The sequence below is a fragment of the Lepisma saccharinum genome, chromosome 19, assembly GCF_977018435.1.
Source record: "Lepisma saccharinum chromosome 19, izLepSacc3.1, whole genome shotgun sequence".
NCBI lineage: Eukaryota > Metazoa > Arthropoda > Insecta > Zygentoma > Lepismatidae > Lepisma > Lepisma saccharinum.
Genome location: NC_139247.1, coordinates 41,472,778 through 41,496,053, shown reverse-complemented (window position 1 = coordinate 41,496,053; position 23,276 = coordinate 41,472,778). Strand labels below are relative to the sequence as shown.

Genomic DNA, 23,276 nt, shown 5'->3' with positions numbered 1-23,276 from the left:
TCCGACTTTCTCGCGGTCTGCTTATGCACTGGGACATTTTGATGTGTCGGCCACTGCACGCATGGGCAATTCGCAATAATGGCGCAAAATAATAAAATTTACAGCGTTTTGGTCTAGATGCCATTGGTTAATTAACAGCAAAAAGTTTATCTTAATAAGCATTACAATAGGTTCTTTAACGCATACACATATTTGTTAACGTGTGAGTTCTAAATCATGTAAATTGTTGTTTGGTAAAGACAATTGTGCTCTGCGAAAAAGAATGGTAGTTATCGATAGGGGTGCGCGGTGATCGAAATGGGACTTCCGGAAAAGAAAAATGGAGTGAAGAAAGTTATGTCACGACGATTGAAGAAATTGTAAATGTTTCCAGTGGTTTCTGGACGAATCTGACATCTGCTGTTAGGATAAAACGGTGGATAAAAGCATGGAGTAAAAGTACAACGCAGATAAAACGTTGGAAGTGAGTCGAGCTCTCGGTTCCCAGAGAGGTAAGGAGTGGACTCGTGCATGCTGGATTCTTCGTTCCGGAGACACAAGGTAAGGAAACTAAATTTCCTTAAGTGACTTTGAGAAGAAGAAAATTCTCGCAAATCGTGGAACCTACGGTTACGCAAAGTTCGTTTAAGAGATAGCTATCTCGCGTGTGTTGGAACTTATGTGACACGGTACTAGTACTCGCTACGAACCATGCGATAATTACAAAATGGCCATCGACGCCATGTCTGAAAAAGGTTGTGTGCACACATAAAACGAACTATTCTCGTTCGAGAAACGTACAATACATGCTAAAATAAATGAGTAGCATGTTCCCAGATTGGTTTTACGTCAATTTTAGGAAATAATATGGACTTTTGTAACCCATTTTATATAACATAAAATGTGCATGCCAAATGACTATAAATGGTAATTTTTTCAATCACGTATCGACAGTTGTTTCACGTCTCATAGTTCAATAAGGGCTGATTGATAATGCTCTCATAAACAGGAAACATGTGTTATATTCAACTCAATAAATAGGTTCATTGTTTCTTGTGTTTATATTTGCGTACTTCAACATTTTCTTTCATTTGTATTTGGATGTTTGTGAAAATGCTTAAATGATTAATTCTTCTATCTCAGAAGGGGGGAATTTCGCATGTGTAAAATTGGGTTAGTGTTGTTACTATGGAAAGTGGTTATTGTTAGTTGTAAATCAAGTATTACCATTTGAAACCTAAAGGTATAGAAATTTTTTTCGCAGTGCGCTGCGCACGTCACCGGGCAAAGTTTCTTAAAACAAATAATTCGAACTAATGACATTTAGCACGTTTCAAGATCGTTGAGACTCAGTTATTGAGTCGTTGTTGTCTGGTCTAAATCAATAAGTTGAACGAATGTCATGTAGCTCGTCGCAAGATTACGAGGACTCAAGTGCAGAGGGGCTGCGTTATTGAATTTTTTGTTGGGTTTCAAGTAGGTTAATCTTTAGTTGGTTAATTGCTGTTGTTAAAGCTAATATTAATAATGACAACGGAGCAGGAACCGGTTACATTAGATTCCTTGTTCGCCTTTATTAAACAGAGTGAGGAAAGGAACAAGGAATGCACTGAGTCACTCAAATCAGAACTCAATGAAAGCAATCAGTTGCTCAAATCAGAACTTGCAGCTCATACAAGTAAGGTAGTGGGGAAACTGCAGTCTGATCTGGAGGGCACCAGTAAATGCATATTAGAGCTGCAGCAAGATGTTATTAAAACAAGTGAGGGTCTGCACGATCTCACGTTTTCAGTATCACAATACAGGGCTGAGTTGGTAGAAAAAAGGCATGAGTCTTTGACGAAGGAGTTTGATTTGTCAGGAAGTAAAGTTGAACTGATGAATGGTGTTGTAACTTCTTCTGCGGTCACCAATTGCATGTGTACTTCACATTTGGTCGAACATGACCACTGCACAGGCACTCTGACTTCCTGGTCGGAAAGTTATGCACAGAGTACCAGCGAACTGAACCGAAACAGAACGTTAGAGCAAAAACACCACAAGGGTAATAAAGGAAAATATTTGATAAGCGAGGAGTGGTCTTTTGGGGTGTCGGGTAACAGAGACGAGTCTTTCCCTGTCGGCTTCTGCACAAAAGATGCATCTTTCCCAAAACCGAGCTTGCAAATTCCTTTACTGGGTGTTGGTTGTAAACAAAGTGGTTCTTCAGGTTCATCTTCGTTGAGTAAGCGTGTCCACACGGTGCAAGTTGATACAGGGTGTCCGGAAAGTAAGGTGGATTCTCAGTGGCTACACTCAAATTCAGTCTCATCTCAGAGCAAATCTATCTTGTCTGTAGTGTCAGTTGGGGAAAATAGTATTGACTTACCTTTAGTGTCCATAGTTCAAGATCATTCGGTACACAACGTAGTCATACCAGTAGTTGGTTATCCATTGCAGACTGTAGTGAGGAATTCAGTAATCGAACCCAGAGGTTGCATTAGGTGTGGCCCTATGCATGTCCCCATGCCCAAAAGAATTGCCAGTAGGTTATGTGTCGTTTCTTTCATGACATTAGGGACTGGTTATTCAGTGAGATACAGGAGGCGCATCAGAGTTAAAATGAAGTCACTTACGGACCCACCTGCCAAGAAAACTTCGGTAGTCAGTCGAACTGTAGCTGGAGGAAGAGTATCTCTCCATCCAAGCCATATTAGGAAGAGAATAACAAAAAGGTCTCCTCGGAAAAGTACCAATACAAAAGTTTTGGGGGAAATTTTGAGTATTTGTCTTCTCTGGGCTTTGTTTATTTGGTACAGGGTTAGAATGATCTGGCATCGCACTCATGTCAGAAGAAAATGGCATGGGATGCATATATTGAGTATGATTGCTCAAAGATGAAGCCTGATGAGATCATCGGAGCGATCATCACTCTCTAATCAGTGATAGTAGCTTTAATTTGTACAAAATGTAAATATTAAAGATAATATATTTAATTTGACGGATTTAATAACGAATGTGTCTTTGGGTAGTTTAAAATAAATTTTTGAATATAATTGTCATTTGAATACTAACTTGTGTTTATTTTGAAACGTCAGTTCAGTTGGGGTCTAGTGTCAAGTTTATAGCTCAGGAAAAATATCTGATGGACAGTCTGTTGCGGGAAATTTGAAATGGGAGCATTTAACAAGTCAAGCAGCCTCACTATCATTTTGGAGCCAACAGCTTTTAAGTGGGCAGTATCATTTTGAATTTGTTGTTACATGTGCATGCAAGTTTCATTGTAAAATTTTGTGCGAATTTCTCGGGTAGAATCGTGTTGATTGGCGTTCTAAAGAAACACAAGGGAACATCAGGGACACTAGATGTTGTATTTGTTCGTCCTTGGGAAAATACGTCTCCACACATAGAAAATGTGAGAACGATAGGGTGTCGAGGGGACATTTGCCATTAGTGTCGGCTTAGTCCTGACACAAGTTCGTCTGGAGTCTGTATTTTGGAGAGTTTAAGTAACGACATTCAATAGGTTTGATTCCTCTGTATACATGACATGGTGATGGTAGGGGGTATCTGAGTTATGCCACCCGATGGTAACCAGTATTCAAGAGGAAACAAATTAATTTCAATTAATCTTGCATAGCAGCGTGAAATTATAAGACATATAAAACGTATCTTTGGTTTACTTAAGGCGAGTATCCTCGTTCGGTTCCAGGATTAATAACAAAAATGGTAGTGGTACATTTGGTGGCAGTGATTGCGCGCCATGTATTTACGGAGCTGTTGTCGTCATCTGTTTGATTTAGCTTCTGGTTATAGTGAATTCTCCTTGCACAGTCGCAATTAAGGTTGCTGAGTTGTCCACACATCGAATTGTGTTTGTAAGAGAAACATATTGCTGGCTATCTGACACACCAAATTTTGAGATTTATGGGATTTATTTTGAATATAGATATTGTGTAAAAGTAAATTTAACATGTTAAACGGTGTTGCCAAAACTTTATCTCACTTATATCGGGTTTTCTATTGGCAAGGGATGAAGTCTGATATTAAGTCGTATGTAAAAAACTGTGAGCTGTGTCAGCGTACAAAACCGAATAAACATCCGGCTAAAATTGTTGCAAGGTCTCATTTCACAGATATGCCAGGGCAGATTTTGTTTATTGATCTGCAGGGTCCGTTTGCGCTGGGGCCTAAGCGAGAAAGATTTTTGTTTACGGTTCTAGATGCAGCAACAAGGTATTTGGTGGCATACCCGGTGGTTAATAGCAATGCTAATACCATTGTGAATAAATTGTCAAAAGTGTACTTTGTTCATTTGGGAATTCCTCAGAGGATAGTTTCTGATAATGGGCCACAATTTAAGTCGAAAATTTTTCAGAATGCAATGAAAACATGGGGGGTACAACTTGTTTACACTCCGGTGTACCATCCGAGCTCAAATTGGGTAGAGCGCTATCATTCGGAGTTGAACCGTTTGATGAGTATACTCTGTAATTCCAATCATAACAAATGGCCGGAAAGAGTACCTGAAGCTCTGCGCCTTCTGAATGGTTCCATTTCGTCACAAACAGGATATTCTCCAATGGAGTTGAGATTAAACATGACAAGGAGTTTGACCGATATACCGACGCTGGGGGTCGATGCTAACAATGTCACATGGAATGACAAGCTAGTTATGGCGAATCTGTCTAGCCTCAGTAAAAGGCAAAATAAATTGAAGCAACAAAATGCTAAGATGGATGTGAAACCTGTAGTGGGAGAGGGTATGCTAGTCTTCGTTAAGAATCAGATCTTAAGTGGCACCGGAGATAAGGTGATAAGGAAATATTGTGACCTCTTTGTCGGCCCTTATCTTTGTGTTAAGAACAGTAAAGATTCCACGCTTTCATTGATAGATTGTGTGACAGGAGAAAAATTGGATCACCAGTCGATAGAAAATTGTAAAGTTTGGAATTGTTCAGAGGCAAGGTAAAAATGTGGGTGAAAAGATTACTAGATTTGAATTTGGAAGGTGTGGATGAAATGTTACAGACGATGGGGTTTAGCTGTAAATCAGACATGGTAGTTAAGGACAGTGTAGATAAACGCGGGGTAGGGGAAGTTCAAGGTTAAAATTTCTCGTATGGGTAAAGTGAGATTGAGCCTGCGGCGGGCGAGTTGACCAAGTAGGTGAAATTTCTGCGGCGTACTAGCATGCGAGATGAGCCTGAAATCTTCCTGATTGCTCCAAAATAAGGTGAAACATTTACAATAGTTATTAGCTCAGATAGAATGAATCCAGAAGCAAAATAAAAAGTTGTTTAGGTAGTTCCATGGGGGCTATGTTGAGTTTGCGGGTGAGGGCAGGTATGATGTGGTAAAGGTCAAGTTAGGTTATGCTTGCGGCGGGCTAATAGTCAAGTAAGTATAATGTTGCGGTGGGCCTAGGCATTTATTTGTTTCCTGCTCCAACCAAGAATATACAAGCCACTATGTTTTGCAAGACACCAAGACACATGCGGGGTTCCTTCTTTCGGGAGAATGATGAAGTCACCAGAGTTGGTGATCCGGGATGTTTCATATTATAAACAATAAAGTAATATGTCTGTATATATTAAATATGTATATTAGTGAATATGTAGAATATGAATGTTTATTTGATGTAAATCTAAATTTAGCATTGTATCAAAAGTATTGTATGAGGGTTCAGCCCTATGTTGGGCGCCATTTATGACGAACTGTCATAAGGTATTCTGGAAACTTGAGTTTCGTGTGTGTTTGCTGGGGTAAAGTAGCCCAACTCATGTCCTAAGACGATGAACTCGTCTAGTGTGGAGAATTCACGATAGGTGGAATGCCTATGCAATATAAAAACTTTGTTGCTTTAGTACTTACGCGAAGAATCGCTAGATGGCTCTGACCGTTGTGCGCATTTAAATTGTAAATTCCTTTGTTTGATATCCGACTTTCTCGCGGTCTGCTTATGCACTGAGACATTTTGATGTGTCGGCCACTGCACGCATGGGCAATTCGCAATAATGGCGCAAAATAATAAAATTTACAGCGTTTTGGTCTAGATGCCATTGGTTAATTAACAGCAAAAAGTTTATCTTAATGAGCATTACAATAGGTTCTTTAATGCATACACATATTTGTTAACGTGAGAGTTCTAAATCATGTAAATTGTTGTTTGGTAAAGACAATTGTGCTCTGCAAAAAAGAATGGTAGTTATCGATAGGGGTGCGCGGTGATCGAAATGGGACTTCCGGAAAAGAAAAATGGAGTGAAGAAAGTTATGTCACGACGATTGAAGAAATTGTAAATGTTTCCAGTGGTTTCTGGATGAATCTGACATCTGCTGTTAGGATAAAACGGTGGATAAAAGCATGGAGTAAAAGTACAACGCAGATAAAACGTTGGAAGTGAGTCGAGCTCTCGGTTCCCAGAGAGGTAAGGAGTGGACTCGTGCATGCTGGATTCTTCGTTCCGGAGACACAAGGTAAGGAAACTAAATTTCCTTAAGTGACTTTGAGAAGAAGAAAATTCTCGCAAATCGTGGAACCTACGGTTACGCAAAGTTCGTTTAAGAGATAGCTATCTCGCGTGTGTTGGAACTTATGTGACACGGTACTAGTACTCGCTACGAACCATGCGATAATTACAAAATGGCCATCGACGCCATGTCTGAAAAAGGTTGTGTGCACACATAAAACGAACTATTCTCGTTCGAGAAACGTACAGTACATGCCAAAATAATTGAGGAGCATGTTCCTAGTTTGGTTTTACGTCAATTTTAGGAAGTAATATGGACTTTTGTAACCAATTTTATTTAACATAAAAGGTGCATGCTAAATGACTAAAAATGGTAATTTTTTCGATCACGTATCGACAGTTATTTCACGTCTCATAGTTCAATAAGGACTGATTGATTATGCTTTCATAAGCAGGAAACACGTGTAATATTTAACTCAATAAATAGGTTCATTGTTTCTTGTATTTATATTTGCGTACTCCAACATTTTCTTTCATTTGTATTTGGTTGTTTGTGAAAATGCTTAAATGATTAATTCTTCTTTTTCAGAAGGGGGGAATTTCGCATGTGTAAATTGGGTTAGTGTTGTTACTATGGATAGTGGTTATTGTTAGTTGTAAATCAAGTATTACCATTTGAAACCTAAAGGTATAGAAATTTTTTTCGCAGTGCGCTGCGCGCGTCACCGGCGTTGCCAGGCAAAGTTTCTTAAAACAAATAATTCGAACTAATGACATTTAGCACGTTTCAAGATCGTTGAGACTCAGTTATTGAGTCGTTGTTGTCTGGTCTAAATCAATAAGTTGAACGAATGTCATGTAGCTCGTCGCACCAGGAACTGAAAAAGTGCTTACAACCGGTGTTTTTCATAAACCACTGCCAGGCGAACTGTGCCTCAACAAAAAATCATAACACCCCAATGGGGTTAAACTGAACATTTTCCTTAATTTCTTTATCCAAGCTGAAAGACTGTGTAATAATAGCAATGATTTGGTTGGTTGATTTAGTGTTTTAAGTCCACTTTATGCACAGTAAGGCTAATCGGGACTGGACCTACAGTTTAGAGTGGAATCCGAACCACTATGTGCCTCCACCGGGTATCGAACCCGGGACCCCTTGATTACAAGGCGACGACGCTACCACTGCGCCATCGGGGAGGCAATAATAGCAATGAAAAAGAGAGAAATCGCCTGGATTAAAAGGGTAGGTCAGAAGAATGGATATAATATCCGAGAATTAGATAGGATGGCTAGGGAAGCTAGACAGATTATCGTAAATGAAAATAATAATCAAAAAGAAAAATATGATAATGAAGAATGTAATGAAGGACATTTCGTCGGAATCCCCTACTACAAGGGGGTTTCCGAAAAGATTGCAAAAACAATGAGAAAATACGACGTAAAATGTAGGATGAAGGCCCCTAGAAATATTGAAAAGAATTTTACTGGGTACAAAAAAAGGAGGGACAAGGATAACCTGGAAGAACAAAAAGGGGTATACCGGATCGAATGTGAATGCGGGAATGAATATGTAAGGCAGATGGGGAGAAACATGCGCATTAGATGGAACGAACATGATAAAGATATTAAGGAAGGGATACCTAAAACAGGCCTATCCGAACATATAATGAGCGGACATAGGATTATAAAAAGGGAAGTAATTAGGAAAGAGGAGAATAAATTAAACAGGAACGTTTATGAAACTGCATTTATATGCACAGAAAAAAGGAATAAGCTTAACAGAGACGATGGTAATCTGGAGGAAAGGTGGATCGCTTTTCTTAAAAAGTGGGATAAAGCAGTAAATACGGACACTAAAAAGGGTTTTCATGTCACTCCCGAGGTTGTGAAGGCCGTCGAAGAAGAGAGGGAGTTCACCTTGGAATGGTGACGTATATGATTGTAAGAGGGGAATGCTGGTGGGGAGATTTCGCCTTCCACGCAGGATAGGAGCGCTCACAGTCCATGTGTCCTACCCAACACTGACGGAAGTCACTAGGGGACTGTAATAGGTCTTCGATTTTTATTTGTTTTAGTTGTGGTTTTTGTTTTTAATATAGGGAATTTTTAACCAGCGAAGACTTCCATCGGCGTTTTTATGCTGTCACCGTAAGTTTTTTACTTTTTCTATCCTCAACCTGAATCTTCAACTTACGATTTAACAACGCGGTACCATGTTTGGCACCTAAAGATTTTTTTATATTATTACCTGATGAAGGAAGTAGTACAGACTTCCGAAACGTCGTTCTGAAACATTCCTACTCGCGTAAGTTATTTATATATTTTTATTTAAAAATGAAGTATTTGTAAATTTTTGTTGATATATGTTGGTAGGTATAGATGAGCTACAGAATGAGCATATAATTTGCATGTGTAAAAACTATATTGTCAATAGAATTCATAGTAAATATTGACAATCAAACCAAATACATTACTTAATTTGCAAAGCCATAACAGATTTTATATCACCATTGTAACTCTTTCAATGTAGATTTTTCCAACAATATTATCACAAGTATTCAAAATTTATTTGAAGTTATAAACCTTGATCCTTCACTTCAAAAACAATTCAATATCATTCTTTTATTGTTGATGTCCTATCTTGACGAACAATTGATAACGAGCGAATCAATGAAAGTTTATTCTGAATATCTTCTTCATACTGCTGTCCTGGAACTAATCTTCCTTTCTGCCCAGCAGAAGATACCAAATGAGTGAAAAGTCTGGTTGTGTTTCCGTAGTACTCAACTTGCGATCGGATTAATGCCTGTAGTATAGGCTGAAAATAATCAATTCTCTTCTCGTGGAACTGAGGTAGTTCACTTAACAGCTGTGCATTTACTGTGGATAGTTCACCATGTGCATCTTTTAAAGCTTGCCGAGCCTGTTCCATCTTCACGATATTTGTTGCAGTCCTCTCTTTTTCCTCCGCCTTTTTCAAACGTGCCTGAAGCCGCATGTACTCTTGAATGGCTTGCTCCCTTTTGTTCAAAGCACCCTGTACACCGGAAAATTCTCCACCGAATTTCTTCATTGGTTCCACTACTGTTTTGTGGGATACCTTCACGAGATCCTGTACACTGTTCCCAACCTGGAAAATGGAAAAAAAAATACAATACTATATTAATATGCGAGGCCATAAAAAAAGGAGTCTGTGAGATGGAAGTGTGTACATGGCATTACTGCTCCACATAATTACCATTCCTGTTTAATATACTTTTTTATAAATTTTTATTTAATAAAATAAATAGTCCAATATATTTTTAAATTTGCACCAATCTCCGTGACAGAGTGAATAGTACAGTGTGCTTCGTTGCCAGCGGTTCTAGGTTCGAATCCCAGCCAGGGCACAAGTATTCTTTGTGAGTATTCCTTTATCAATTTCACGATATCATCACTCATCCTCATTGTCGCAATTAGCCAAAAGTGGCAGAAAAGCAATCCTAAATAATAAAAATCAAATCAAATTTCATACTTTTAACTTCTTTTTCTTGTTTTTTAATCTTACATTAACAGTTTGCCCCATGAAGAATGCACAATTTATTACTTTCAAATTTATATTATTGACAGGTCATTTCTGTTTGTTTTAGGGCAATATTTAGGGACATTTGAAGTGATAAAAATCTCGCCTCATTTGTTTAAAGCTGGCTGCACATGATACGTGGCATGACTGATTTTTCACATCCATTGTAAATCCATATAACAAAACAAATATTTTTTTGTAGAACAGCACTATACACATACAGATGGGGGACAAAATAATACGAACACCTGTGAAAAGTATGCCACATTTCACACCGGCAGTACAGCAGCACCACCTGGCACTGAAGTCTGCCACCTAGTGGCCGTGAAGGGGGAGGTATTAGTCTGTCAACTGCAGTCATTGGTGGTGCATGCGTCTATCGTACGCTCTCAAGAGACGCTGCAATGTCAGACCTGACAGAGTTCCAAAGAGGCATGATTGTTGGAGCACGTTCAGCTGGAGCCACGGTGATGGAAACCGCAAACCCTGTGGATTGTGCAAGGAACACAGTATCAGCCGTTATGACAGCGTACACAACACCAGGTAAGATGGCGTCTTCAAAGCACAACAGTGGACGAAAGACAAAGCTTGCTGCTCGGGATAGGAGGGTGTTGAAGCGCATAGTGGCCCGAAAGCACAAGCAATCGTTATCTGAGATAACATCTGAAATGGACAAGCATCTCCAGGACCCCATTTCAACCAAAACTGTCAAAAGGGAACTCCATGCTGCAAACATTCATGGCAGAGTGGCAATTCGTAAGCCGTTGGTGACATCACGTAATGCTGTCAAGCTACGCCAATGGTGCAGAGCTCACAGAATTTAGTCCCCACGGCAGTGGCAACAAGTCATCTGGTCTGATGAATCAACATTCACGTTATTTCAGACCATCGGGCGCGTTTATGTGTGGAGAACGCCACGAGATGCGTTTCATCCTGACTGCTTCTTGCCGACTGTGAAGCATGGATGTGGGTCCATTATGGTATGGGGTGCGATATCTTGGCACGGTGTGGGCCCACTTGTTTTTCTGCATGGGAAGATCAACGCCAATCATTATCGGAGCATTATGGGGGATCATCTCCATCCTTCTGTCCATATTTTATTTCCTGGGGAGCGGCCGCTTTTTCAAGACGACAACGGTCCTATCCACACTACTGGGTCTGTCCAAACATGGTTCGAAGAACATGACGATGACGTAGGACATCTTGAATGGCCCCCACAGTCTCCTGACTTGAACATTATAAAACATTTGTGGCGATATTCGGAGTCCAAACTGCGTGCTCGAAGTCCGCCTCCAGCCACACTTTCGGAATTGGAGACTGCTCTGGAGGAAGAATGGCTCCATATTCCCTTAAACATTGTGCATGACCTCTATGTGTCCATCCCACGTCGCATACAAAGTGTACTTCAGTCACAGGGTGATCCAACCCCATATTAATAAAGATTTTCTCTAATTTCACAGGTGTTCGTATTATTTTGTCCCCCATCTGTAGATCTCCACTAAAAAGTCAAGAAAGAAACTGAATGTGATAAGAAAGCAATCACTAGCACTGCCTGTATGGCCACTTTCCGCAGTTTGTTCTTCGTTACTGGATGCACCTTGTATTCTGTTGAACCTCTTCAAACAAAAGTATCTATATTATAAAGTGTAAACACTGCTGTCGAACTTGACTATGGCATTTTTATTATTGAAGCAATGCTGAAAATAAATATTAAAGAAGGGTTATGAAAACATTAAAGAACCTTGATGAAAATTAACATGCAACACATTGTTTATTTATCCGTGTGAATTGCTAAATATGCCTAGAACATCCAGATAAAATAGAAAAAAATATTAACATCTCTAGCCAACCTGTAACAAAGCATTTAGTGAACTCTTTTATTCCCAGTTTCTTCCTCTTTTCTGGAGAGTTCCACATGAACTAGAAAAATAACATTGAAGTTTATTTTGTTCCTGGTTTTCTACAACATATCATGTTCTATTGGGTGCATAAATAAACAATAGTGCAAGTACGTACCTGACTGGACACTGAATAGTATTCTTCCACGAGCTGCCTAAGTTCCGCATTTTGATAGCACAATGGACTGTTGCTCAGGTCGCTGGCCACTTTCTGTTCTACTTTATTAAGGCTTGAAATTTCATCCTCGTATTTCTTGGTTTCCTTGTATATCTTCCTTGTGGATTCTTCAACGCTGAAAAACAGTTGTAATTCTTTAACCCTTAACCGGGATAATATTTTTTAAAACTTAAATTGTATCATGGTGTATGCAAACCCTTGGCATTCTTTCTTTTTAATTCATTTATTGAATTTAACTCCATTTTACATATGATCTGAAACAGATATGAGCAAAAACTTTGTATAAGAAATATGAACTATCAAAATGTATAATATTTTTTTAAAAACTCTAAAACGTGGCAATTTCTTTTTTCTAAGAGAATAACAAATATATTGAATGTGTTCAATGTATTTTTTCTATCAGATTTTACATAAGATACAAATTGGTAAGAAAAATTAAATTTAGGAAAGAAAATGAATTCACAAAACAGTTTGATACTCAAATTCCTAGTTTATTAGTGCACACAATATTACCTATCATAACACTAACTTCGGTCTTGTTTGAATAACTAAAACTTGCTTTTACAAATGTAGATTATATATTTAAATTATAATAATCACTATCATCCCATCATGTTCACCTAACAGTTCAAATAACAATTTTTCCAAGTCATTTCAAATTTGATTGATTTGCTCTCAGAATTCATTAAGAGTGGAATTGTTGATTTGGTTATAAACAAGGAACTGATTTATATGTAGTAAAAATGTGCTATTGGCTATATGTAAATACATATTTAGTTATCTTCACCAAAATATGGAGTTAAATATGGACTTAAAATTGTAAAAAAATACCTTTTGAATAATATAAGACACCACATGAGCTACATAAAATACAGTACGCTTACATCAACATTAACTGTAAAACAACACAAAATGTGTTAGCATTTTCTGTTAACAAAACAATGAATAACAAAATTTTGTTGCAAGTGTTCGAACGTTAATTTCCTTCTGTTTTCTCTTGACATGGATTTATATTGACTAAAACTGCGTTCAATATCACAAGAAGTAATGGGAGTATATTTCAAATTTGTCAGTTATTCGCAAGAAATTCACCCAACTCTTTCGGTGACACAGGGACATATACTTATTGCGTGAATATGGAATATATGTTGAGAAATGTTCTGAAATATGGAAATAATATGTAAAAATAACTAAAATATGAGCCAAAACCTAATATATGTACAAATATGGAAAATAAAAACTGAATTTTTCGAGTCTACGTGCCATGATGCACAAAGATAATATAAAATATAACTGATTTCAGCTTCATACATAAATATGTATTTAACAGTTGGGCTGAAAAGTTCGTAGCCTAACATAGTAAAAAATATTTTTTTGACAAAATTCGATTTTATTATTCAATATAGTTGCCTTTGAGGGCGATACAACGATTATAGCGGTCATACAATTTTTCGATGCCATTTTTATAGTACGATTTCTCTTTAGCCTCAAAATAGGCCTCAGTTTTGGCGATTACCTCTTCATCAGTGCTAAATTTCTTTCCAGCGAGCATTCTTTTAAGGTCTGCAAACAGGAAAAAGTCACTGGGGGCCAGATCTGGAGAATATGGTGGATGGGGAAGCAATTCGTAGTCTAATTCATATAATTTTGCCATCGTTTTCATTGATTTGTGACACGGTGCATTGTCTTGATGAAACAGCACTTTTTTCTTCTTCAAATGGGGCCGTTTTTTCGTGATTTCATCCTTTATACGCTCCAACAACGCTATGTAATAATCTCAGCTATCTCGATCAACTTCACTTTACGATCATTTAAAATTATTTTGTGGACTTTTTTTATGTTTTCGTCGGTAACAGCCCCTTTGGGGCGTCCACTTCTGTTGTTTTTAGCTCACAGAGATGTGTAATTGTGAGGTAAAGTAGGTAAAGTATGTATGTTATCCTAGTATGAAGCAGAAAAACCTGAAGGTTTCTTGCAAATGAATACAGACACTCCACAACAGCATGAAAAGAATGCCAGGAAAGACACAGAATGATGTTAATTATTTTAAGTAACATCCTGATTTATCAAACTCCGATTATTTGGCATACTAATAATGGTCTAAAATCAATCAAGGGGTCGTTGACCCAGAGTACCCACTCCAGAATTATGTTGAATTTTTTAAGTGACAGATTTCAATGTTTTACATAATACAAAATTGGTTCCAGGATATGGAAAACACAAATAATGGAGATATTTGATCTTCATCTTATGTTCTGACACTCCATCTTTAAGGTTTCACTTTCGAGATGGCACTGAACCTTCGGCCAATTTAATTTTTTACAGAAATTTCTCTAGTTTCAAAAAAACTTGCTACAGGGTATTTACAAGTAAGGTTCGACGAAAATTTGATGTTTTGTGATAGAGATTTAGCATGTAAGTAACTTTATACAGGGTGTCATTTTAATGGCGCCCACGGACCACAGATTCGTATAGAGGACATCAAAACAAACAACTTTTCTCAGTAACATTTTTCTCGTTGGTGCATCATTTCGCCGCTACAGCCGTTCAAAAAGGACTGTTTTGCTGCCTGGATGCTGGCAACCCAACACAACATTTGATCGTATCTGTGATGTCATATCCTGCGGCGAAACAGCGCACGGCAGGGTTGCAAGGAACACACAAGTTTTGTGAAAATTGACAAACTACCACCACATGATTAAGTGTAAAACGAAGCGAGAAACGCGTCCAGTAGACCGAACATCATAGCCTACCAGCCAGAAGGTCAGCAGTCATCTCAGGGGAAGGGGAAGTGAACCAACGATGAGAAATGGTAAAAACGTATTCAAAATGAAGTGTCAATATCAGATTTTGTCTCAGCCTACATGTCAAATATCAACAACAATACATTTTATTGGACTTACAGCTTACATGTGGCTGTTTACGCCCAGTTACATGTCAAATATTTGTAAATCTCATTGCAAGGTTGATATCTACAGGTTTGTGTCCAGATGCCTTGTGGTACTTTTGTGCTGATAACGGAAGTATCCGAGGTTCACGTTGTTACATTACGGCTAAAACACGTACAACCACAGTAACAATCTAATTATGGATCAGTAGCGAATATGCTGTCCTGTTCACAGTTGCAAACTATTACATTACATGTGTATCCAGTGCATAGATAAACAGAGTCATCGGAGAGCTTGTATTACTACTACTTATATCCCTGTTTTTTCAACCATTTTTGTCACTTGCCTCATAATGCCCTGCATATACATTATATTATGTGTTGCTTACCTTTGGAATTTTGAGTTCTTTCATTACTATTTTGTCATCTGTTCAGTGTGTCACAGACAACTAGTATCAGAAGGACGAAGTGGATAGACTAACTTGTAGATGCCAACTTGGTAACTAGATTTGCAAACATTTGACATGTAAGCTGAGACAAAATTCCATATGACCACTTCCACTTGAATTCTGTTTTATTTCTACCAGTTTTCGAGTCGTTTGTTTACTTCCTGTTAGGTTAAAGAACGTGTTTTCTCGTTTTCTTTTACGGTACATAATGTGGCTGATTGTAGCTATGTCATATTTCACAGAATATGAGTGTTCCTGGCAACCCTGGGAAGCATCGCTTCAGGACGGGATATGACGTCACAAATGCAATCAAACGTAGTGTGTGGTTGCCAGCATTCAGGTGGCAAAACGGGCTTTTTTGAACGACTGTAGCATCGAAATGATGCACCAACGAGAAAAATGTTACTGAGAAATGTTGTTTGTTTTGATGTCCTCTATACGTTTCCGTGGTCCGTGGGCGCCATTAAAATGACACCCTGTATAAGAGTAAATGTCAAGGTAAATTGTGTAGTGCAGTATGACGACTTGTAGTTAATTTTATTTTCACAGCCACGCAGACACATGACAACATAAAGTAAAGTATACAGTAAAATCTTGTTAATCAGGACACATTTGCCATTTTTCTTGATTTTGGCTTTGTCAGGATATACCATGTACATCTTAAATATAATTTTGGGTAAAATTATAATACTGATCTTTCAACATTATTATACTCACTGTTGTAGCTTATTGAAGATAAGTTCAAGGTCTCTCTCCTCTGCTTTGGAACATACTTGTGGAATGGAAGATGGTTTTATTGTGAGAAAATTCTTTTTTCGAGGATTCCTAAAATCAAACAGAAGAAATATTGTGAGAAAAATATCATTTATAAGTAGAATGCACATTTTTTTAAAATTTGCTTTATTTTATTATTTTGTATTAAAACATGGTTTTAATGTTTTAACTTGGCTGTTTTGAGCTTAATAATACTTATTTATAGCATGCCTATTTTGATTAATATTGCACAAAAGGCATTTTTGTATTTTTTCGTTAGGTTTTTTCTCTCACTACTTTGGCTCTCTCCCATGTTACACTGTAGGTTAGATATGAGAAACATTTATCAAATTCACCTAACCACCATTCATCATTGTCAAAGATAACAGAAAACTGAACCAAAATAGGAAAAATCCAATATCCAAATTTAATAAGTATGCACCTGGCTAAGAAAATTATTAACAAGTTCATGTTGATTCTAGTTACACCATGAAGGCAGCATTAAAGTGTGTATATATATATATATTGCTTTCCTCTTGCTTTAAAAAGCAGAAATAATAGAAGGGGATACTACCAAGGTACATAATGGACATGTTTTTAAAATTGCAGCAAGTTATGATATTGAAATTAATGTTCCTCAAGTGCACTTTTCTCTCAAAAGTATGGAAGTTCACACAACATCATTGCTCATGCATGAACGTAAATACAATTTGTATTAATATTCTTTATTTCAGTGCAGAGTATTATATCGGATTCCATATGGTGGATGTTTTTCACAAAGGTGTGAGCGAGAATGAGTTTTGAAATGAGTGTGAATCTATTAGAATCGAGATGCAAGAAGCAGTAATCATTGAGGTGTATTTACGGCCTTAAAAAAGTGTTATATCATGTAATGATAGAATCACTACATGATCCTTTTTTATTATTAGCTTTTATGTATGTTCAATGTTATTTTTTTTTAGTGACAGCTATACTTCTCTTTTATGCAGTTTCCAATGCAAACTGCTGTAGGGCTGGACTACGTGACGGTGAAAGTCAGCTTGCAGAAGGCGGTTAGTTTCAAATACTTGTACCTTCCAACCTGTGAGGGTGAAAAATTCCAGTTTTCGGGTCTGTTTTTGAATCGCCTATATAAAGGGACCTGACTGAAAAGCGGGGTTAGCATTCTTAAAGAGTTTTTGGGCAAGAGGGGAGACTTTTGGAAGGTTCTCTCGGTGCCAGTAGAGTGGCTGGGCTAGTCAAATGGCTGGCGGTCACGGATCAATCATTTGCTTTCATCGAAATACATAGATAAGTCCACACATTTTTCTGGATTAGTTTGGTGACAAGCCAACACTTAGCTTTCAGTGGACATTTGGTAATATTCTTAGAGAAACGTTGTCTCCGAGGCAAAAAAGAGACATTTAATTTCAAGTATATGTCTGTCTGTTGGCGAATAGCCAAGTAACTTATTGCACGAAAATATTAGTTTAAATTTGTAGATTCGACACTATCAAGGGTCGGGTTTTTATTTAATCTGGGATTAAAGGGACAGTGACAGGGTGGAAAAAGAATCATAACAGTTTTGTTTTTATATAATTTCAAGAACAGCGCATTATTATTATTAGTTGTACTTGTATTTTCAATCAAGTTTAGTCTATTTTTGCGTGGCAATTTTATTATAAACAAGAAGGGGAGGGAATTAGAGAAACATGTCATGTATGCTAGTGACAAGCTAGATACATTTTTGAACTAGTACTGCTGGTCTAGGCCAGTGTACGAACCTCTTATATATATAAGAGTGTTTCAATTAAAGAGGATCACGTCATTTCGGAGCAAATTTACAATACCAGATTCCTTCCCGATTTTTGTAATATTTCGCATACTCACTAATTGAGGCCTCCTAGTCACGAATCTGAAGTTAAAATTTGGGGGTCACCTGTAGAAGTTGCAAAATAAGCGAAATTGAGTGGTCCGTGATCGTAACAGAAACCCTGGATTTCTCCACGAAAAATATGTTTATTGCAATATTTTACGTTTTAGAACAAAGTTAATATATTCCTGATATTAATACGACCCCAAATTTTAACTATGTTTCCCTAACCTAACCTTACCGTGAATGGTTTGTGGGGTACCCGTGCATGGTTGGTTCTACAACCCCAAATTTTAACCATGTTTGCCTAACCTAACCTTACCAAGAATGGTTTGTGGGGCTATCCAAGAATAGTTTGTGGGCCAATTGCGATCACGGACTGATAAAAAATGTTATTTTCGTAGCACTATATCGGCAAAATTTCTTCACTGAAGATGCCATTTTCGTAACCTGCAATTGATTGTGAACGTCAATTGTTCATATCACCAAACATGATTCCCATGCTTGTATACGGAGAATGATTGCAAAAATTGTGAAACTTATTTTACAACTTCTACACGTTAATGAACAATTTCTACAAGTCACCTCCCAGATGTTAACCTCAGATAATTAATCTGGAATACGTATTTTGTGAGTACAAGAACTAGGATAGAAATTACGGAATGGTCCGGTATTGTAAATTATTACTGTCATTTCTTATGTGGGGGTTATTTCTTATATAATTCTTTGTATATATTTAATCCACAAAATAAATGTCTCCTTATATATTTTTAAACTGAACGTCTGGGTATCATCGAGATAAAAGAACTGAGTTTTCCCCTAATATCCATGGTAAAAATATGGTAGTTATTCTACAGAGCATTCCCCGACATTCGCTACGAGACTTGGCGGCAAGCAGCCCAGCGTCAGCGCTCGTCTTTCCCGGTGAATGGGGTCCGCGACAGTCGCACGCTATAGTCTGTTTCTTTCACTCTCCCTGCCTTTGCTCTCTTTCCCTTTCTGTTGATGTTGCAGACTGACGCCAGTATAATCCTCCCTTGGAAGTTGTGTTGTGTCGTGTCCATGTGTCTGAAGATTGTGGCTTAATATGGCACCACAAAAGTTTACATTACAACAAAGGATTTATCTTGTAGAGTATTACTTCGGAAAGAGGAATTGTGGAGAAGTGAGACATTTTGCAACAAAATTTCCTGGTATTCCCGTTCCACATAGGACCACTATATTAAACCTCATAAAAAAGTTTAGAGTAACAGGGTCAGTTCTGATTGAAAGTGGATAGAAAAACCCACGCGTACTTACTGAGAAAAAACTCAATGAGATAGGTCAAAGGATAGAATAGTCTCCTCGGAAATCTATCCTCCACCTCTCATAAAAAAACGGAAGTTTCAAAAACCCTCTAGGTCCCCCGATTTTTATTCATGGCGAAATCTAAAGAATAAAGTATACAAAGACAATCCGCACACCATCCGTGAGTTAAAAGAGAGTATTGTGCGAGAAATCGGGAGAATTACAGTAGACGAACTTGCACGTGTGAATGCCAATTTCCTTCGGAGTTGCCAGGAATGTGTTGCAAGCAGAGGGACATCATTTTCAACACCTTCTGTAGTCCAGGTTCGTACACAATATGAAAACTGTAATTTTAATAGCCGACTCTACTGACTGTCGCGGACCCCGTTCGGTGGGATTGACAAGTGCTGACACTGGGCCGCTTCCGCAGTCTCAAAGCGAATGTCAGGGAATGCTCTGTATTTCTTTAATTTGATTGAACCACATTGTTAGTTTTTTTTTTAAGTGTTATGATGATCACTTGCCTGGGGAAGTAACAAAGACAAGTAACAGATCGAGGAAAGACAGGTTACTCTCCACAGAAGAGCAAGTAGAGCATAACAATCAATCTGTTCCAAATGTTTAATGACTTTTTTTGCTAGCAGTGTTAGGAAGTGCTTTAGAATACTGGAAATGATTGAGGAAGTAAGTTTGAAGTTTGGAGAAACTCATTAGAAGTTAAAAAACTTCACTGGGTATTATTTAGCTGAGAAATTATGATTGGTAATAATTAACTATTCCACAAAGATTTCTTCATTTTTACACAAGAAACTACTTATGGTAATAAGTTCCTGTCTAACATCTGGAAGGTGTTTTCTGTCATGTAGGAATGTATCATAGCAGAAATTCATTATTTTTGTTGAAAAGTAATTCTCCGACGCACAATAGCCTTTGGCGCATACACCTCCGTAGATTATCGAACATCGTGCTTGTGTTTTGTCGATTTCAGGGGTTCCAACCATGCCATTGTTTTCCGAAAAGATGACAGTGTCGTGGATGCGTGGTGAAATTCATACCGGGTGTGGAAGATCCACTGGATTTTGTAATTGGGTTCTTGAAAAATGGGTAGCCCCACGAACCATCTCCGGCAAGGTTAGGTTAAGCAAGCATAGTTAAAATTTTGTTCGTAAAATAATGCAAAGCTTTAAAAAAAAATCCACTTGAAAAGTATTGTTTGGGTTATGAAGGTTGGAAACACTGCCACAACAAAACACAAGCATGATGCGCGATGATCTACGAAGGTGTACGTGCCATACTGTTTCTTACGCAAACGAAACAATGCAAATAAAGAAGTACTTGTAATGTGAAAAATTGAAATTACTTTCATAAAAAAAAACGTCAATACACCTTCAAGAATGTTCAGCAAAGCAGATAGGGGTAAGAATTTACAATATACAGATATTGTATAATTAGTTTACTAGTTGTTATACTCACTAAATATGCAGCCATACTTACGTAAATGCACATAATATTTGGGGGTAACGTTTAAATTGCACATTCAGTTGTAGAACTTGTAAAATAACGTTAATTATCACGATGATTCCCCATAGAGAAACATAGGAACCATGTTTGATGATGTGAAGAAATGACGATCAACGTATGTTCCGCTGTTCAGAGCAATTCTCTTTGGTTCACAGCATTGGTCGTGGCAGAATGGCGGAGAGGAATGAAAAGATTGTTAATGTGCTACAGTTATATAAGTGGAGTGTAGAAGAGGATGGTCGTGGTTTGGTTAACAAATTGATGGAATTTGGTGTTCTGCCGAAGGAGGGTAGTTACACGTGTCCATGCTTTGAAATTGTACAGAAACCGTGTGTGTATTGATAAGAGCATGTGGAATGCGGATTTTATTTACAGGTAAGTTTGAAAACAGTGATTCAGTTCCTTTGAATAAAAACGTCTCTTCACCAGTTATGTGCTTCAAAAGTGTAGAACCATGGACGTATAGGTCACGCACCATTCACAGGAAAGTTAGGTTAGGTTAGGCAGACATAGTTAAAATTTGGGGTCGTAGTATATCAGGAATATGTATATTTTGTTGTGAAATGATAGATCTTGCGATAAATAATGAGCATAGGTAAGTACAAATGTTAAAATTGACGAAACGAAGAAGTTACATGTGTTTGTGGAATAGTAAATTTTTACCGCAATTAGCGATATAATACCTCCCCAGGCACATGAAGTAGATGGCAGCAGCAGTCCATACCCATACAGAAAATGAATGTATGCTCCCAAACAAATAATTATGTAGGAGTATACGAAAAGAAAAAAACGTTCTCCAGAATGCACGCAATAAGTAATCACAAACACAGCGACGTATGTGTTAACGGACATAAATAAAAAACAACCATGCAAAAAATGTCATGTATACCATGATTAATTTGGAATTAAACAATTGGAACTTGGGTCGTTTTTCAATCGAAAGGATTTATCTATGAAATCTTGTGTAACAAGCCGTTTTCTCCAACAGAGAAATGTGCCTGATCTTCAGAATTTACATTATCATAATCTTAAATATTAACATTTTCTGAAAGTAAAACGAATGTAAAACAATTTGGCATAAGAATCAATCGTCGTCAGTAATTAATGTGAAATGGGAAGCTGCAATTAGATGAACCTCTTAATCTGTTACACTTACCAAGTCATCGTAAATGATCAAGCAGTCCTTTTAGATGTCAACTGTTTTAAGTCACACACATGCTTATTTATTTATTCAAAACATTAATGGTTCTTGAAAAACTGATAATTCATCACACGCTTGCCTAACATCAAAATTATTACACAACTCAAAGAATTACGAAACTGTTAAGTGTAAAGTTAGAGGTCGTAGTCGTACTCTCTTGTCGTACAATATTTTACAAATACACTGTATAAAGAAACAAACTGCCTTACAAGTAAGGCGAGTGTACAGTGGGATGCACAAGTATAGGTCAACAATTTGTCCCTGCCTGTTTTCTAGGATCGGGGGAAAACAATCTTGGGGAAATGACTTTTCGAGATCCCGAGCAGTCGGGAAATACCGATTGGTCATTTTTAAAAAGTTGTTAATTCTCGACGCTTTCTGCATTTCAAGTGTCTGGAACCTATGCTGAAACTTATCGGAAATTGTTTGTCTTTATTCCAGAAATGCAAAACCAATCACTTAAGTTGAAAATGACGTCTAGAACTCGAGATTTTCTGAGCTACGTGAAATTTCGAACATTTTCCGTCCCGAAAATTTCCCGGCTTAGTCGGGAAATGGCTAATTTTTCCCGTGCCGAATGTCTGGATTTAAAAAATTCCCGTCCCGATGAAAAAAGTCTGTCCCGCACATAGGGTTACCAGACGTCCGGGTTTTCCCGGATATGTCCTACATTTTAGCCTTGTGTCCGGCGTCCGGGAGGAATTTAAAAAATGTCATAAATACCCTATATTTTGAGCGTCACAAAATAAAATTAGGCTAAATACGTATTTCAGTTTAACAAAGACAAATCATGCAAGTTATAAGTCTATGGACTGCGCTCCCAAACTCAATAGTGACATTTATTTTGCTTCAGTCATTGCCGAAAAAGCAAAGAAAATTTTGTCCTGTTAGAGGAGAAACGGAAAAACGGAAGCAACTATTGAAGAAAAGATTTGGGGCCACATTCTAATGATGCGACCGTTCAATGCCTGAGGGTAATTTCTTGCCTTGGGGTTTATATTGATGAAACAAAGTGTTTCCCATTCTTATTCATTATTTTGATTCTAAAGCAGGGGTTTAGAGAACGAAGTTACTTAGTGTGTCTAATAGTCAAGAAAGTCGTGAAAATCAAGAAAAAATAAAGGTAGTAGGTCAAGAAGTCAATAAAAAGTCAACCACTTGACGTGTGGTCAAGAATTTTTGCTATCCCAATGACTGATTAGTGGATTTAGTTTATTTTACTTAACCTTTCTGCCCCTTTGGCTAGTTGCGAAGATGA

General features: G+C 37.7%; 1 protein-coding gene across 1 annotated transcript; it reads right to left on the bottom strand.

The window, feature by feature from the left end:
• Positions 1-8,839: 8,839 nt before the first annotated feature.
• LOC146003118 (bridging integrator 3-like) lies at positions 8,840-22,181 on the bottom strand. Its single transcript, XM_083141294.1, has 4 exons — positions 21,974-22,181; positions 16,122-16,229; positions 12,009-12,183; positions 8,840-9,560 (listed from the first exon to the last, which is right to left on the bottom strand). Exons 1-4 carry the CDS (start codon positions 21,979-21,981, stop codon positions 9,045-9,047), a joined length of 807 nt encoding a protein of 268 aa, XP_082997420.1. The 5' UTR covers positions 21,982-22,181; the 3' UTR covers positions 8,840-9,044.
• Positions 22,182-23,276: the final 1,095 nt, after the last annotated feature.